The 18,941-nt window shown below is 38.5% G+C and overlaps 1 protein-coding gene across 3 annotated transcripts in view; it reads right to left on the reverse strand.

Annotated features, from left to right (window-relative positions):
* Window positions 1-3,237: 3,237 nt before the first annotated feature.
* GRIK1 (glutamate ionotropic receptor kainate type subunit 1) overlaps window positions 3,238-18,941 on the reverse strand; it is a 1,940,968-nt gene continuing 1,925,264 nt past the window's right edge. For 2 of the 3 annotated variants that reach the window (XM_044072745.1, XM_044072743.1), the window contains one exon: window positions 3,656-3,746. Coding sequence is in view for 1 of the 3 variants with exons in the window: in XM_044072744.1 (XP_043928679.1) it covers window positions 3,591-3,746 (156 nt within the window). In the remaining 2 variants the exon portion in view is untranslated. Of the gene's footprint in view, window positions 3,747-18,941 lie in introns of all 3 variants that reach the window. The other variant, XM_044072744.1, reaches the window with a different exon arrangement.

Genomic DNA, 18,941 nt, shown 5'->3' on the forward strand with positions numbered 1-18,941 from the left:
AATCCGCTAAGCTGAGTTGAGTAGTGCTTAAAGGGGTCATTGCTGAGCACTTCTTAACAGTGCACATATCCACTTAGCTGAGCTGACTGCTGCTTAGTATTTAAATCTAAGTAATGCTTAAATTGACTAAGCTGAGCTGACCATTGCTAACCATTTCTCACTTTTCATTTTAAAAAAATATCAGAATTATGACTTCATTTATCATTACTGACATATTAAGTGTATATGATTTACTTTACATGCCCCTCTATGTACTTTCATTACATTATCTTGGGGTGTAACTATACCGTATGGGACACTTGTGTATACATGGGTGATTTCACATGTTATATGCACTCACACTTACATTTTGAACCAGCTACACTACCCTGGTTAACAAATATCAATTACTACATAATTTAAAACAAAAAATGTTAATTTTAACAATGCTTTCACATGTAAAAATAGAGCCTATCTTGGAACTCGAACCGTGAATGCCTGCATGCAAAGCCGGGACTCTAACCACTACACTATCTCATCATTAGGATTTCAGCTGTATATTTTTATTTATGTCCTATGGGATGTTTAAGCAATTCTGAGCAGAGGGCTATAACGAACAAACCCGCTCAGCAATGCTTAAACATATCTCAGAATGAAAAAAAAAAAAACAAGGAATTTCATAAAATCACTTTAATGACGTATCAATACTCCTTGCAAGTCACAGTAAGGGCAATTATAAGGGGAAAAATAGGGACAGGTTGTAAATATTGCTCTTACAAATTTAGAAAGTTGATAGAATAATAGTTTTGGCATTAGCATGACTTTAATGGAGGATGTGGAGTCTTCAATTGAAATATGTCATTATTTAATGGCTCCAATCCTCTGCTATTTGCCAGGTGGGATAGATATTTGGAGGAACACACACAAAAAAAGAGGTAGCATACCTCTCAATTGTACAGATTTTTGCAGAATGTCCAGGTTACTGCCTCATATTTTTGGCCCATTTCTCATATATTCTTCTTCTTCTTTCTGCTTTTCCCAGTTAGGGGTCGCCACAGCAGATCACCTGTCTGCTCATGATTGGCAGTGGAGTTTTACGGTGTCAAGTTGCCAGCCCAGTGCCCAACCTTCCACAGAAGGCACACACATGCATGCATTCATGCCTAGGGCCAATTTAGAGTGTCCAATCCACCTACAGGATGTCTTTGGGATGTGGGAGGGAACCAGAGCACCCGGAAGAAACCCATACTATTGGTCCATTTCTCATATGACTGTGGTTTTCTAGCAAAACATTGGCAAATCACTCAGAGTTTAGATCAGAACATGACGACAGACATTTGAGTTTCAGACTTCATACCCTTCAAAAAATATGTGCTTAATGCAAAACCCATTATTCTATCAACTTTCCAAGTTTTTATGAGCAATATTTAGAAAAGTGTCCCTATTTTTGGGCCTTTGTCCCTCTTTTATTTATGGCTTTGTGCAGATTTCTTGCTCTAGAATGTTGAGAGGTATGTGAGGGAGGCATCTGGGCATTCTGCAAAGACCTGTACAGTTGAGGGGTATGGCCGTATGGCTCTTTCACAATGCAGTACTTGCCACACACACCCTGCATTGCTTCCTATTGGGATAGCTGCTTTCAGTGTCTGTGGACACTAAAAGCACTTGCAGTGCCGTATGTCACTTTGACAATGCAGGGGGTGTGTGACAATACCTCTCACACACACACCCTGTATTGCCTCCTATCCAGACTTCCTGCTTTCAGTGTCCACAGACACTGAAAGCCCTTGCAAAGTGCCGTACATGAACCTGTCACACACCCCCTGCATTCATTTCTTGATCCCCTATCTTTTTCAGTGTCCGGGGACAGTGTGTTAGATGTGCGTGCACTACTTATATGCACCCCCTGCACTTGGTAGTGTTAGTGTCCATTTAGCCTTAGCAGTAGCATGTCATCATGAATATGCAAGGCATGCTGCTGTTAAAGCTATGCGGAAAGAGACACAGTTCACTCCGTGCAGGAGTAGCACTATTCCTGCATGGAGTTTATTGAATCCTGGAGTCTGTGTGTAAAGGGAAGTTATTTGTGACTACTTACCCATTGCCAGGTGGTGTATGAACACTTTATAACTGGGTTGAGGTAATTATTTATAGCTATATGTCACTATGTGAATGAAGAGGTATGTTTATGTATGTGTATGCGAGTCTGTGTGTGTGTGTGTTTGATGGGTGGTGGTGGTACTTGCAACTGTGTATCGCAGTGCGAACAGAAAATTATTGCTGCACTTTCATCTTATGTTGCCAGGATTACATAATTCTCTTATTCTCCATTATTTGGGCAGACATACTGTTTTGTGTAAATAAAGGATGGAACTTTGTAAAGATGCAGATGGCAAAATGTGCCTTGTTCCACCACTTTCAGCTTCTCAGGAATCACTGTTGTCCAACCAGTACTCTTTTCTTGCCTGATCTGACACAGTACATGGTAAGAGTCATAGCTGGTAGCACAATTATTTCAGTCTGTGCCAGGCTGACCTATAATTTGGTGAAAAATCCCCAAGAACAGTGGTGTTTTCATATATGTCAGCACTGTCACATTTAGTATACCTATTAAAGGTGTCACCCTTCTGTCAATCAGTAGCATCCTTGCCACCTCACATCTGTTTCTCTTCCTATTTTGACTATATTTATTTAATAATACTGTTTCTGTGCATTACTTTACTCAAACCACACTGCAGATTTGAAAGGCACAGGTACATGGAAGATCAGGGGATTTGAGTGATAAGATGCCAGATCCAGTGGAGAGAAATCCTTACGATTAGTACAAATGTGAGCATGAATGCCGAGGGGAATCAAATCTGTACTCAGTAAAAAAATATTCCAGTTTTAACAAACATTTTAATAATTGTGTTCTTTGTTTTCAGGAAGATGAAAAACTGCTTCTTCAGGTTAACTTGCATAAAAAGGACCATCTTTACAAGATATTTGGCAATGAACAGTTTGTAAAACTGATGATGGCAGAGATTTTCACAGACATTCTCTCATTTAAGTATGTTAGCTGTATATTCCAGCAGACTACATATGTAATCGTTCACAGTACTGTTTTCATTTTTATATACGATATTAGCATTTCTTTTATCACCTAACAGTTAATAATGTTGAACGTTTGACTCATAAGCAAATTAAATCTCTTGTTACCGTCTAGGCAAGATTTAAGAAAACAGTGGAAATCTACACAAAAGAAAAAACAGATGCAAGTTCAATTTTCATAATTTATTTAGAAATCACATGTAGCTCTGCAAAGTAAGGGGATAACCATTGTCAAATGGGTCTGAGTTAGTACAAACTTGTTTAAAAACAGATATGATATACTCATAATTGAGTTAATTAGCACTATTGCAGTCATTCATACATTACATTTTTGCTCTATTTTCTGCAGTCTTTATCTATGGCAGATAGGTATATAAAAAATTATAGAAATAATTGCGTAGAATTCAGTTCAGTGGATGTTCAACCCCCTCCCCAAGAAAAATCCCCTTACTAAGTCTTTTTTTTTGTCATCATAAAAGGTATATTTGCACAAAATGTAAATTTGCCTGAGGCCTGTGTTATCACGCCATTGTTTCTTTCCTTAGTATTCTTCTCTGGTGACATGTGAGGATACTGGATAATGAAGAACTTCCTTTTGTTCTTGACCTCTTTCTGAGGTTTTTGTGACACTTCAGGGAAATTCCAAGGTCCTCCATTATAGCACCGAAAGACAGACACTGGAGAAGGGAGAGAAATATCCGATTAAGTTGGAACAGAGAATGCTATAGAAACCTTTTTTGAAGACTAACAATTTTCATGTTTTTATTTGTTTGTTTTGGTTTACCAGGTTAAGTACATCAATTTAGTAAGCTCCAACATTATTTCCTTTAGATCACATTTAATAAACACAGCATGTAGTCTAAGAGCTAACATTTGCTGAAACATCATTCCAGTTAAGGTTCATATCCATTTCATATTGAACCTTTAATATCACATTTAATTTTAGAGAGTTATTGTTATACTGAGATATAATAAGAAATAATGACTCAAATAAAGAATACAACCAATATTAATTGTTCTGGTTGCCACAGTTAACACCTCATGATATTTTCTTAAAATTATATCTTTTCTATATAATTTTTATATAATTTTTAAGCAATGAACATAAAAATAAGTTACCAGATTAAACACTAATACAAACTACATTTTCTGCAATATGTACGATGAAAGTATGGCAATCTGTAGAAAGATACATTTTGTTTATTCTTGGTATTAACTTTCAGATAATGTCTCTTGCAGCCCTTTGCTTACTTTACTGGTAATGTTTCTCATTTTTTTATTGACTGAGACTGATCCAATAACTCACACTTTACTAAGTTCCTCCAAGTTTAAAGTTACTGTATTATAAGGTCTGATATGATCAAGTTACATTCAATAAAATTCCACAATGTATTAAATGTACTACAACACATCTATATAATTATGCTAGTTACATATATTAATATATTAGTAAAACAAGATATTAGAATTATACAATAAGGACTCAATTACTAGCCAAAAATGAGCACACTGATTGGCTAGGCCAACCAGAATGCCCATTGTAAATAAAGCATATACCAATGAAAGAAAGTCCTGCCATTCAACTATTATTTGGTGGTTGGACTTTGCATTGATATATGCTTAATCGTTCGAGGCATACTTTCTGAGGGATAGAACAAAATATGAGGAAAGAGAGAAACACTCTACAAAACTCTAAACAGTTGGCAAGTCTGCTTACTGGCAAGACCATAGCCATATTTTTCAAATGTCAACAGATTTGCAGAATGTCTCTGATTTGCCTCATATTTCTGCTCTATGGCTTATAATATTTTTAAAATTAATAGTGGTTTTGCTGGCATTTTTGTTACTTTTGAGTAAAATAGTCAGAAGATAACATCGAACAAGGAGGAAAACAAAAGACAGACAGCTACAGAAGCACTGCCTTCCTCATTCTATTACTTGTACAGAAGTCATAGACTGTGCAAATGTACAGACATATGTGCCAAACACATGCACAGTACACCACTTTTTTCATAAATAATGTTACTGTATAATAGCAATAATCCACTCCTGTATGTGAGTTTATCAGGATTTACCCACGGTTAGGTTTGTTTAATCACTCGGGCTTCACCACTAAAATGAAACCAAATCAACTGTGGGCAAATCCTTATATGCCCACACACAGTAATGGATTATTGTTTAAGAATACAGCTATAACTGTACTACATGCAATTTTAATGGGTTACTAATCATTTATTCGCAGAAAGTCCCCAGCATTAAGCCTACTTTGCCACAAAAAACTCATTATATTCAAATTTAAGCTCCCCCCTCCCCGGTTCAATAGTAGTTTGTTCTAGTACTACAAACAGGAACTTTTATGTTCCTTACACTCTGTGGTATGTTCATACAATGCATTAGATTTTTTTTATGTCATAATAATGCTCATAGATACATTTGCGCAAAGTACGCTCTATCTTGCACACTTAAAACCACTGAAAGGATTCACAGTAGGGCAGATATACAATACTTACACTGCCAAAATTAAATTTCTGTGTGGACCTAAAATCATATTCTAAATTCCTGAGTTTTAATTCAGGTCCAACAAGTATAACTAGGCATTGTCAACATATACCACATTTATAAGTTCCTGACTTAGTAGTATTGGTAGATATCTGCACTGCCTCTCATTTATCTTTTACATTCCTACGGCTTTTATAAATAAAAGTAGGTTTCTCATCTATCCTAGGGAGTATGTCATCATTACAGAAAAATATTTCCAATTCGGTTCTATTAGCTGCCTAACATTAAAAATCCCTGGGCTATATTTTAGAACCATAGCCTTATTAAAATTACTGTTATGTGAAGAATTTTTCAAAGGTCAACCTCTTCATAACCCGTTCATTAATAGTGGCCTATACACAGTATCTCTGTCTTTAGGAACTTGTTCCTTGACATCATTGACTAAGTCTATAAGGTAACCTTGATCAATGAACTCTGCATTCTCCACTTCACATTTCAGGATGTCATCCTCTGACTCTAACCTCACTTCACATACAAAGTGATCCTTGATTAAGCTTTCCTTCTGATGGAGTGGGTGATTATTGTTATATATTGTAAATATGTACTGGAAAATGTAGGTTTACAAAAAAAATATTAGGTTTAAATTTCCTTCTCTCAAAATCTTTCTCCAAGGGCACATTAGGGAATTAATATTAGTAGCTGAAATATTATAAGTAATCTTATTAAATGGCACAGTATGTCAAATATAATCTAAATACAAGTGAAATTCATTAAAGAAACTTTGCCAAATAATAACAAATATTGATGAGGTACCGCTAGTATAACCCAAACTTGGATGCAAAAGGAGAACTAAATATATTCTTTCTCCCAATACCACATTATAAGATTTGCAAACAAAGGGTCACAGGCAGTCCCCATGACCAAACCACTTATCTCAGGAAATATTCACTTCATAGAAGATGAAATTGTTTTTAAGAACCATTTCTATCAGTGTGGTCAATATAATAACTTCCTGATTGCTAATAAACTCACATCGATGTAATACATCTTCAAACATAACAAGTCTTCATAACAAGAAATGACTGAAAATAAATCTATTACATCAAGTGTCACAAAAAGTATATAACTCATGGGTAATAGTATGCTGCATTAGCAAATTAAAAAGTGGATGATCAATTCTCCCATAGGCAGCATTTATCTCATTCATGAACAGTCTTGAATATTGCAATGTATTATTACGTAAAGAAAACATCTGGCAAGATAAACTGCTCATCATCACCAACCCTCCATCTTTGTCAGATTTCATAGTGAGTGAATCTTTATTATTAACCAACTCCTGAAGCCACTACTTTTTTCAGCGTTAGGTTGGAACACCCATAAACTTTCTGATATTTAGGAACTTTGTAATATCATGTTCGCACAGTATTTTCAAAAGTTCTACTGCAGGATGAAGTGGTGGGTTAAAAACAAGAATTAAATAATATTTTCCAGGCAGTGGATTTTAGTACATGACAATAATATTCTGGTTTCCAGAAATTGATTTAACGTGTTTAATTACAGTGACCTGAATCGTTTTAATGCACACTTTGAATTATTTCAAAAAGGCTGCATATTTGTCCCTACTACTCTTATATAATTAGCAGATGTAATTTTGGAACTTAAAATGTTTACTAGAGAGCTTACATTTCCATTTTGTTTGGTAATAGCAAAAATGACTATATTGAATTTATAATTTTTCAAGAAGCCCTAACACCCCAGCCCTAAACAGACAGGTCTATATTATGATATCGACAAAGCCGGTAACCGAACAGCTTTATAATCAAAAATGCCGGTAACTGAACTCGCTTTTGTGGGGGCTGCGCCCCCACATCTCCCCACTAATATTATATATGTCTATATCTATATATATATATATATAATATATATATATATATATATATATATATATATATATATATATATACATATATATATATATTATATATATATATATATTATATATATATATATATATATATATATATATATATATATATATATATATATATATATATAGATATATATATATATATATATATATATATCAACTCTGAGATAGCATTACAGTGAGGAAAGGGCAAATTTTCTGATCTTCACTGTATTGCAATCTCACAAAACACACTTCTATTACTGGCATTTTCGATTATAAAGCCGTTCGATTAATGGCTGTTTTGATGCCGTAATATAGACCCAAACAGACAGTACAGAGGCCCTAATACCAACTGACGTAAAGACATTATATTATTCCTAAGGTTTTACTTTGTAGTTTGCCAAGTTTATTCTTAACTACGTTTCACTTGTAGAACCACAGAGAGGATTACTTCAGGGAACTTTAACTTTAAAAAAAATTTACAATACCTTCCAACAGTCTCAGCCAAAGTTTATTCCCATGGCACTGCAACTTCTGCCTTCTGTGGAGTACTTTAACGTGTACCTGGCCTGCTGTTGCACAATGCAGTTTTGAGACACACATGCGCGAGCGCACACACACACACACACACACACACACACACACACACACACACACACACACACACACATACGCACACACACACACACACACACACACACAAAACTATTATATAGTCCAGTGTTAACACTGTTTGTCTCATCACTACCTAGCATAGTTATGACTGATGCTGTAGACTATAGGCTTGGTGACACCCCTATACAGTGCTAAACAGAGTTTAAAAAAAGAGAGAGCTTGCATTTGTATCCAGAACACTGAAGAAGAAATTAAGTAATCTGTCAGTACAACTCCAAGTCACTTTGTTCTTATAATATGAACTGTGGACTATTTTCTAAGATAAGAAATTAATTTCAGGCTTGGATCACAGGGATTAATTAAAAAAGGGTATTGCAGAACTCCGTGTATGTGTCTGGGCAATGCAGAAGTGAAGGATGTACTTGTAGTGATGCAAGTTAATATTGTTTATATATCACAGTCCATGGACTATACTTCATACAACTAAAGGGTTTAGAACGAAAGGTGTGCATATTGCAAGGTGGTTAACTAGATTACTGCATTCAAATTAAGAGTACAAATCAGACTTGGAAAAAGTAGCAGCTGAATGCTTATCCTGCCTAACATTAGCGCTTTATAATTGGGTACCTAATGATAATGTCAGTATTGTTGTAACATTACTACTTTGTAGTTGGGTACCTAATGATAGGGCGGCCACGGTGGTGCAGTGGTTAGCATTGCTGCCTCACAGCAAGAGGTTCTCCGGTTCGATCCTCGGCTAGGGTGCCTTCTGTGCGGAGTCTGCATGTCCTCCCTGTGGTCGCGTGGGTTTCCTCCGGGTGCTCCGGTTTCCTCCCACATCCCAAAGACATGCTGCAGGTAGATTGGACACTCTAAATTGGCCCTAGGTGTGCGTGTGAGTGTGCCTTCTGTGGAAGGTTGGGCGCCGGGCTGGCAACTTGACACCGTAAAACTCCACTGCCATTCAATGTGCGGACAAGGTGATCCGCTGTGGCGACCCCTAACCGGGAAAAAGCCGAAAGAAGAAGAAGAAGAAGAAGTTGGGTACCTAATGATAATGTCAGTATTGTTGTAACATTACCGCTTTGTAATTGGGTACCTAATGATAATGTCAGTATTGTTGTAACATTACTGCATTGTAATTGGGTATCTAATGATAATGTCAGTATTGTTGTAACATTACCGCTTTGTAATTGGGTACCTAATGATAATGTCAGTATTGCTGTAACATTACCGCTTTGTAATTGGGTACCTAATGACAATGTCAATATTGTTGTATTTACACAGACACCTCCAGCTACTGTTACAGATGAAGAACTCAAAGAGGCTTGTCTTACATATGCAGTTGAAATATAATTGCTTGAATTCAGAAAGGAGTAAATGTTGTAATCTTCATGCCTAATTTAGAAATTAACATGAATTGTCCTTTGTTGATAGCTATATAGTTCATGGTTCTCATTGATTGCTGTTACCAGATACTTTGCAGGAAAAATTTTTAGAAGTGGCACATAAGCATCACCAAGGAATAATACAGATAAAACAGAAGATATGAGATTTATTCTAGTAATCTGGCATTGATACCCAAGTGGAAACTGCCATTCACTCAAGTGTAACACATCAATATTATGATAAAACAACTATTGTGCATACTCAATCTCTTCCACTGGTGTCCTTCTTTTACTAATTGGGTAACATGTGATGTTGTTACAGTACAGGTTTGACCATGTTGTTACAGTATGGGTCAAACTTGTTTGCATAAGTGTGTGGACATGTATAAGAATACTGACAGCTGGGGTTGTATTAAACTTTTGGACTATAAACTGGATGTGTTCATTATTTGCTTCTACTCTCAGTATATAACATGAAACATGCACTGATGTATAATATGTATAATATGATTTAAAGTTATAATCATAAAAGGGTACATAACATGATGGCCTTTATTGTAGAGGTCCATCCAGGAGCCTCACATGTAGTTAATGTTTTCTTAGAACTCAGCTGATTGTAACTCATGCCGAATAATATTCAACATAGTTAATATGGAATTTCAGCCTAAAATATGCTGTGTATCTACAAGACAGTACCTAATGAGCATAACATTAAGAAATTGTTCACCTCTAAGGATCTTTTCATTACATATCTCTTAACCTCTTTGTGATGACCCACCACTGCCAAGCAATATGTGACATGGATATCCCACCTCTGAGCCAGTAATCAATGAGCCTCTATCCTCACTACTGGCTCCTGGAGGGCAACATTCACTGGGAGGACAACAGGTACACACATAGTATTTCTGGATGCAGCTCTCTGCATTAAGAGCAGTTTCTCTTAAGAGCACACAGAGACCACAGTCAGTTTGACGCTGGTTTCTCCCTCTTCCTCCAGATCTCCAATAAGACCCCTCCACTGGCACAGCTATAGAGTTGTCATCTCAGCTGAGTGACCAAGCCAAGACCTCCAGCACCTTCTCTGTCCAACCAGTACTTTGTGTCCCTGCCCAAGTAGCTGACACATACACTCCTTGAGGTTTGATACACAGACACACACACACACACACACACACACACACACACACACACACACCTGGGAAAGGCTGGCACAGGTTTACTAGCTATGCCCCCTTCTGCCCAGACAATAAGGTAGTTTCCACTGCCACCAGTCATTCCTTGACAGTTACTTTAATTCCTTTAACAAAGGATGCCCAATCTTACTGCGTAATATTAATATTAATACAAATGGTAGTTTGACCAAGAGCAAGGCTGTGAGGAGTGGCCCACACAGTGTCACCAAATAAATATGCAAGTACTCTCAGAACTTAAATATCTCTACAAAGATCAGCCACAATGAACGGTTTAAATATATATTAATAATAAATAATAAGAAAGCAAGAAAATATTAAGTATATATTCACAGTGACATCAGAGTTCAAAACTACAGGAAATATTTAAAACAACATTGCAGGACAGGCTCAGACAAATAAAGAAAAATATCTAAACTAAGTTTCACTAGGTTCCTGATTGTATCTAAAAGAATTACTATACTCTAGAAACTTACTAATACAGCAAGGCAGATGATGTGGTGATTGGTTCTTTTTGTTGTCAGGTCCAAGGCAGAATACAGAATGCTCTCTCTCACTACAAGACTTCTCAAAATAATATCTAAAATATTATTTTATTTATTTATTTATTTATTATTTATTCCAGTTTGATGACTGGGGAGGTCCACTGGGCTCGGGGAGCCCATTTTCAGTGGAGGTCCAGGGAGAAAAGCTCCAACAATACATAGTTACATGAATAATTCTTAAGAAACTTTGCATTACTGACAAATAAACAGGTAGCATTCATAAAGAAACAAACAATTACAATTTTGTTTAGGTGTAAAAGACAGGCAAATGGCCTTGAGGCTAGATTTTACAGTTTAGTTATTTATACATAATACAAATGAGCAAGGTTAGCTAGGTGTTTATCCAGGAGTAAAAGTGGAGGAGACCTTGAGAGGTATAAGGTGAAGAATACAGTTGCATTTCCTGTTTGAGTAAAGGTGAGAATGAAGAAGAGATTTAAAGTTTTTGAGGTTATCGCAGGTCCTAAGAGTGGAGGGAAGAGCATTCCATTTTTTGGCTAAGGTGAAGGAAAGCAGAAGTTGACCAGCTGGGCACTTTGGTTTGTGGGTGGTGATTAGGTTTTGGTGGGTAGATCTAAGTGTTCTATGGGGAATATATTGTTGTAGGATATTGGATAGTGCAGGGCACTTGCTAGGTTGGAATAGTAGTCTATAGGTAGTCGTGATTTGGAGAAAGTCAAGTTGGTTATGGAGTTTAAGCCAGTTTAATGAGTGAAGGGAGGAACAGTGATGAGAGGAAGATTTGGCTTTGGTAGCAAATCTGGAGATTTTATTGTAACATACTTTTAGTTTGGAGGATAGTGGGGAGGATAAATTAGTAGGCAGAGGGGCGCCATACAGTAGAGAGGGAAGGAGATAAGTAGTGGCGAGAGTTAGTCTGGTAGCAGGAGAGAGGAAGTGGTTGTTTCTATAAAGTAGGTCGAGTTTTATGTGGGTTTTCTTTATATTTAGCTGGATGTGAGTATTAAAATTTAGGTGTTCATCAATGGTTACACCAAGAAGTTTGGCGGAGGGAACAACCTCTAACATGGAGTTGTTATGGCTGGTTATTTGGAATGAGTTTTTATCAATAGGGGAGGACTTAGAAGGAGAGAATAGAAGGATTTTAGTTTTGTTAGCATTTAATGAGAGGTGATTTTTTGGAGCATCCAGTTTTTGGTAGTTGAGAAGGCTGTTTGTGTCAGTAGTTGGAGATCTGTTAAGTTGGAGGTGCAGCAGATCAAAGTAGAATCGTCAGCATATTGAACAATTTTAGTATTGGGTATAGCCTTGTAAAAGTCGTTAATAAGGATGTTGAATAGAACTGGGCCAAGTATGGATCCTTGGGGTACTAAAGTGGGCGTAGGATGGAAGGTGGAGGTGCCCTGGCCCCATTTGACCACCTGGAACCTGTCAGAAAGATAGCTGGAGAACCAGGAGAGAGTTTTGTGTGAGAGATTGAGATTAGACAGATGATTTAGAAGGTGGCTGAGGGAGATGGTATCAAAATCTTTATATAAGTCCAGCAGAACTGAGGATACTAAATTACCAGAGTCACGGGCTAAATTGACAGTATGTAAGAAGGAGAGAAGGGCGGTATTGGTACTATGTCCTGGGCGGAAGCCGTGTTGGGTAGGAGAGAGTAGCTGGTGTTTGGTAAGGAATGGCAAGAGCTAAAGGTGGATGCATTTTTCAAGGAGTTTAGAGAGAGGGGAAAGGATGGCTATGGGGCAGAAATTAGATATGTTACAGTTTTTGCCACCCTTGTGAAGTGGAAGAATATATGTAGAGTGTCATAATTTGGGTACATAGGATTCAAGTAGGGATCTATTGATCAGTATGCTAATAGGGAGAGCAATACCATCGGAGGCTATTTTTAAGAAGGAGGAGGGAATGTTGTTGGGGCATTGGAGCAAGGCTTTAGTTTAGAGAGTAGTTTCTTTATTTGGTAGGTGGAGAGGGGTTTGAGTTCGAAAGTAGGGGGGAGGAGGGAGAGGATGTTGGGTTGGGGTGGGGTTGATGGTTGTTGTTGGTAAAGGTCTTGGTTAGCTCAGCAATAGAAGTGGTGAAGAAGGTGTTGAATAGTGAGGCAATTTCAAGGTCAGATTTGCTGGTGTCGGGGCAGGGATTGTTTTTAGTACCTGGCTTAAGGAGAGAGTTGATAGAGTTCCAAAATTGTTTGGGGCTTTTTGCATGATTTGTTTGCGTTTTGATGTAGTAGGACTTTTTATCTTTGATAACTTGTTTTTTGGCAAGGTTTCTTAGCTGTTTGTATTTAAGTAAGAGGTCTGGTTGTTTAGTTTGGAGGTATGTTTTCCAGGTTTTATCTCTTTGTAGCATAATCTTTTTGTTGTCTTTGGTAAGTCACAGGGTGGTTTTAGTTTTTACTCTTTTTGTTCTTACTGGAGCTAGGGAGTTAAGGACATTTAAGAAAGTTGAATTGAAAAAGTCAACGGCTGAGTCTAATGGAAGAGTTTTCAGGAAGTTCCAATTGGTATTCCTGAATGAATCAGAGAAAGTAGTAGGGTTAAAGTCAGAGAGGTTCTGAGTATGGATAAACTGTTGGGAGTGTGGGGAGGTGAGGGAAGCTTGATGGGTGAAGGCAGGGAGGTGGTCTCCTAATGGGTCTGGTATGACACCAGATTGTATCACTTTATTGGGATGAGATACGAGGATCCAGTCTAGTATGGAGCCTGGGGGGGTTGGTTTTGTTGGGTCTAGTGATGGTGTTAGTAAGTTGAGTGTAGTTAAATAGATTGATTGACATGGTGAGGTTAGGACTGTTGATTTTGTCCCAGTCTATATTTACATCACCCAATATGTAGGCTTCTAGTTTAATATTTGAGGAAGCCCAGAAGAGGATGTCTTCCAGGGTGTTGGTGTTGTTACCTGGAGGAATATAGAGGGAAATGAAGCAGATGCTTTTTATGATTGTTAATTTTTAGAAGGCCTGCTACAAGTTCAGCATTATTGAAAGAAGGGATGGGATTAGCATGTGGAGTAAAGGAGAGCTGGTTGGAGGAGGAATAGTGCGACACCGCCACCTCGAGTACTTAGGCGGTCAGATTGAAGTGATTGAAATCCAGGGGGAAGGACTTCAGAGTCACTTATGTGAGGTTTTAGCCAGGTTTCAGAGATGGCTACAATGTCAGGTGAGTTGTGAGTGAGCTAGGCATGAAAGTGGGTTGTTTTATTTTTTAGGCTTTGGGCGTTGATGGTGAGGAACTTGAGGTACTTATTGGTGGAATTATTGTAGGAGCTAGTGTGGTTAGTAGGAGAGAAGTTTGGTCCTGGATTAGGGTGAATGTCACCGGCTAAACAGAGGTAAGTGAGATAAGGAATATGTTGTTTTGGTTTGTACTTAGTTAGAAGAGTCTGTAATGAAAAGGTCTGGGTTTGTAGTATTTAGTAGTGATTGGGAGAAGTTTTACTTTGAAGAGGAGGGAAGTGTGGGAGGGAACTAAAGAAGCTGAGATGTTGTGGAAGTGTGTTGTGTGGGGGAGGTGGGGAGGCAGAGGTGGAGGGTGTAGATGGAAGTGAGTATAGGAGGTGGCATGGTATAGAGGAAGTAGAAGAAGGATGAGGATGGATGTGGAAATAAAGGTTTTAGGAGTAGGAGAGTGCATGATAGGTGGGGCCTGTTGGATGTAATAGAGAGGAGGTTAAGGGACTTAGGAGGGAAGGGGTGTGGTAGTGAGAGGCAGGTGGGGTGGAGGGAAAGTGTTGAGGATTGGTCAGTGGAGAGAGGGAGGGATGTTAGGAGGAGAATAAATGTAGGAGCACTGGGGGTGGGTGGGATTTGGGGGTAGGGTAGGGGAGCAGAGTGAGCCCGCAGGGTGAACGGAGTGGGTCAGAAACAAGGAAATGGAAGAGCAAGTCAGTGAGGAACAATCAGTGAGGGGAGTAGTAAGCACAGAGCAGCAAGGCTCAGGAGTAAGGTGCAGTTCTGCTAAAAGAGATTGAGAGGGAGAAGGGAGGCTACAGAAGGTAGGGCAGGGCAAAAGAGCAAGTAGGATAGACAAATATCCAGTAGCTTGATTTACTTTACAATAAAGTATTTAAAAGTAGGTTAATGCTGCTATCTAGTGGAAAGATCAGTTAACAGCAGAGGAGGGCTAGGCACCTAAGAGGGGTAAGGGACTGGAGAGAGCAGGTTGAGTGGGCTCTGCGGTAGGCTGCTAGCATGCACACATAGTATTACAATATTGCTATTGGATGTGCAGACAAGTTTCTAAAAAAAGGTACATACACTTTGGTTCTTTTGAGTGTTAGTACAGGTTCTGCTCAGGGGACCAGTACAGCACTGAGAAAGTAAGTGTTCGCTTTAGATGGATGTCAGCAGTCAGAAAATTCAGGAAATCTCAAGGCAGCATACACCAGGGAATGATATACACGTGGCAGGACAAAACCTTGGTTCTTTTGAATGTTAGTACAGGTTCTGCTCAGGGGTCTGCTGGTATAGCTTGCAGAAGAATATAAGTTCTTGTCATTTGATTTCCAGTTCCCAGGTATGCCCCTCCCATTGCTGAACCTGGCAGAACTTTGCACCTACTTGTAAAAATACACATACAAGGGCTTTTGCTCAGATCTTTGGCAGATGCTGGCAGTCATAAAATAATTGCATTCCTTCATGCTTTCAGAGTGGTAATTAGTTCACCCCAAAGTTTACTGCACTGAAGTTAACCCACTAGTTTCTTCTGTAAAAACATATACATTTAAACAATTACAACAGTGCATGTACATTTCTGTTCTCTGCAGTAGGCACACTGTGGATACAGTCCAAACTCAAGCACTTTACAAATAGCTTTTCAACACATATCTGTACAAAGCAGTTTGATATATATACATGCCATACAGTTCTAATACATTTGTAACACCAGCATCTTATATAAGTTTGTTTGATATTCACAAATGACATATAATTACTGGGTCCCTATTATTTTAGCGAACGCAATGAATTGTGAACACTGTTTAGTCGAATGTCATTACGCGAAATGGCAAAATACTGAAAGCATGGAACAAAGATTTTTTTCCTAGGGAAAAATTCACTGGGCCATTTTCGGGACTTTGCCATTTCCTTCACTGTGGTGCGATTTCAGAGTTGGTATATTTAAGTGGGGGGCAAAGCCCCCACTTTATTTATTTCTTTTTTTACGGATCAGCGATTTTTTTTGTCCTTGTGAAAAAAATCACTGATCCATGTGTTAGACATTTTGGGTTTTCGTGGATTGTGGATTGATTATATAGCATTTGCAATTCATTGCGTTCACTTATATAATATATTTACAAAATTCCAGATAGCTGTGCTGGCAATACCTGCTTTTGTCATACTCTTAGCACAACAAATCTGGACAACAGACCAAAAGTATGAATCAAAAATCTAGACATTTTGTGTATATCTGGAAATTTGAGAGGTATGTTTCAATATTCTTCAAGCAAGTACAACTCAGTAGATGTCAATTTTCTAGAAGCCATGGTCAACATTCATTCTTTTTAGCTTTGTTCTTAGAACAGTGCATGTGAGAAAGATGATGCTGCTGATAATGATGCCATTCTGAATAAGCATTTCATGTAAGATAATGAGGTATGTATGTATGTATTCTAGCAAAGTAACAAACATAGTACATCCTAATGATTCATGAGAAATCTTGTTGAAAGAAATGCTGCCTTTTAACGTTTAGCAGTAAGTACTAGAGGCATCACTGTTGAAATACTACAGTCTGTAAAACATTTAATTATAATCATGTACTACAATATATTATTTTATTCTCATGTTCATGCCATTATCAAGGCTGGTATTCATAGACAGTGCATTTCTCATATCTGTCACACATCTGACCTGTACCAATATTTCAAGTGGGATGACTTTCCACAGGGTCATATACTTTGCAGGCAAACACAGAGATAGGTTCAGAGCCCATGACATGCAGTCACTATGCATTCGGGCAGCAGGTCACATATAATGATGTCATCAGTGTGTGTTGCAGGTGATACTGGATATGTGTTGGAACTATAGATGATGACTCCCATCCAAATCCCTGAGACCAAGACAAATGACATACTGCACATGGAGAGGCAGACAAAATTGTGGAACATATATTTGGACAAATGAAGTGACACATCTACTAGATGCATTTGGTGGGGTATTGCAGTATTTACCTGAGACCTGCAGACAGATATTTGTAGTGTGTGTCTTATTACATAACAAGGTTATGTGGAAACAACTTCAGCAGCAGGGAACCATCCACCCAGGGCATGACTTATCTGGTGAAGTAAAAAACATGGAGCAAGACAGCCACTATGTGGAGAAACTTGCTGCAGATGGGCCCATTGTGAGGCAGTCATGGAGACAATATCTGAGAGAATTGCAAAGAGGTGGTAACTGGTCCACAAATATGAGTAATGACACAGACAGCACAGCATAAAATGATGCATGTATTATTAAACCTAGCCTGTGCTGTACACTGTAGGGATTGGCCATACTATGCATCAGACATTACCTTACTCTTTCAGATTAGTGGATGGAAGGATGCAATCATCATTGTTTGCACAAAGAGGATGCAGGGACAGGTGAAAGCAATGTTGCCATATTGGCCAGGATCATAAGTGGTGGATGTGCAGAATAGTCTGGTAGCAGGCTGTGGTAGTCAGAGATCACGTACTGCAGAGGTAGAGTGGAGCTGTCTATCATGAATGCTGCCAATCTATACTATGGTGGCCTGTACTGTTTGGACATGATGCATTCCATTGTACGGAACAGAGAAAAACTGTGGGAATGCATGTGTGTGTGTGTGTGTGTGTGTGTGTGTGTGTGTGTGTGTGTGTGTGTGTGTGTGTGTGAGTTTGTGTGTGTGTGTGTGTGTGTGTGTGTGTGTGTGTGTGTGTGTGTGTGTGTGTGTGTGTGCGCACTCTGAAGAAGTGTCCCATGTCAGGATCCATCAGGCATATACCATCCATGACTAGGATGATAGTCATGTGTGGGTGTGGTGCTCCATCTGCTTACAAGGGTTAATATTGGTGTAAAAACTATGGAAATGAGAATACATGTAGCCTGATGTGGGGTCCTAGGTGCAAATCCAGAAGAATATTAGTGGCCATGTATTTCAGGACAATCCACAGTCAGGTATGGTGGCCTGTGTGGTTAGAACAGAGAGTAGTGCTGTTTCAGGAATGGCCTACATCAATTGGTTATGAGCAGTCTATGATGATCCATCATAGGGCAGTGTAGTAGTGCAGCAATTAGCATTGTCACCTCATAATAAGAGGCTCTCCTGCTCAGTTCTTGGCTGGAGTGCCTTCTATGCAGAGTCTGCAGGTTCTCCCTGCATTCAAGTGGGTTTCCTCTGGATGCTCCAGTTTCCCCCCACATTCCAAAGACATACATCTGGAGTGTTACTCCCTGGGCCTCCACGGAAAATGGTCTCTGTCCCAGTCGGACTTTCCCAGTAAACAAATTTTAAATAAATAAATAAAATCCACCTCACATTTGAACAATTCCATGTCCTCAGACAGCAAGACCAACAGATGCAGACAAGATGACAGTTGACATCTGCCATATGTATGCACCAGTGAATAACTTGTTAGACACAGCAGCACTGTCTGTTCCCCATCTATGTACTGAGTGTCACTATGCAGACACTGGGTGTCATCTTGTAGGCTATGCAGCATGTTTACCATCTTTGTAATGGTATCAGTAGCAGCTGTCTATGTCTGGATCGCTCACTTGCATATGTGCGAATAAAGGCCA

The sequence above is a fragment of the Protopterus annectens genome, chromosome 5.part0, assembly GCF_019279795.1.
Source record: "Protopterus annectens isolate FY-2018-M chromosome 5.part0, PAN1.0, whole genome shotgun sequence".
In the NCBI taxonomy this organism is placed as follows: Eukaryota; Metazoa; Chordata; order Ceratodontiformes; family Protopteridae; genus Protopterus; species Protopterus annectens.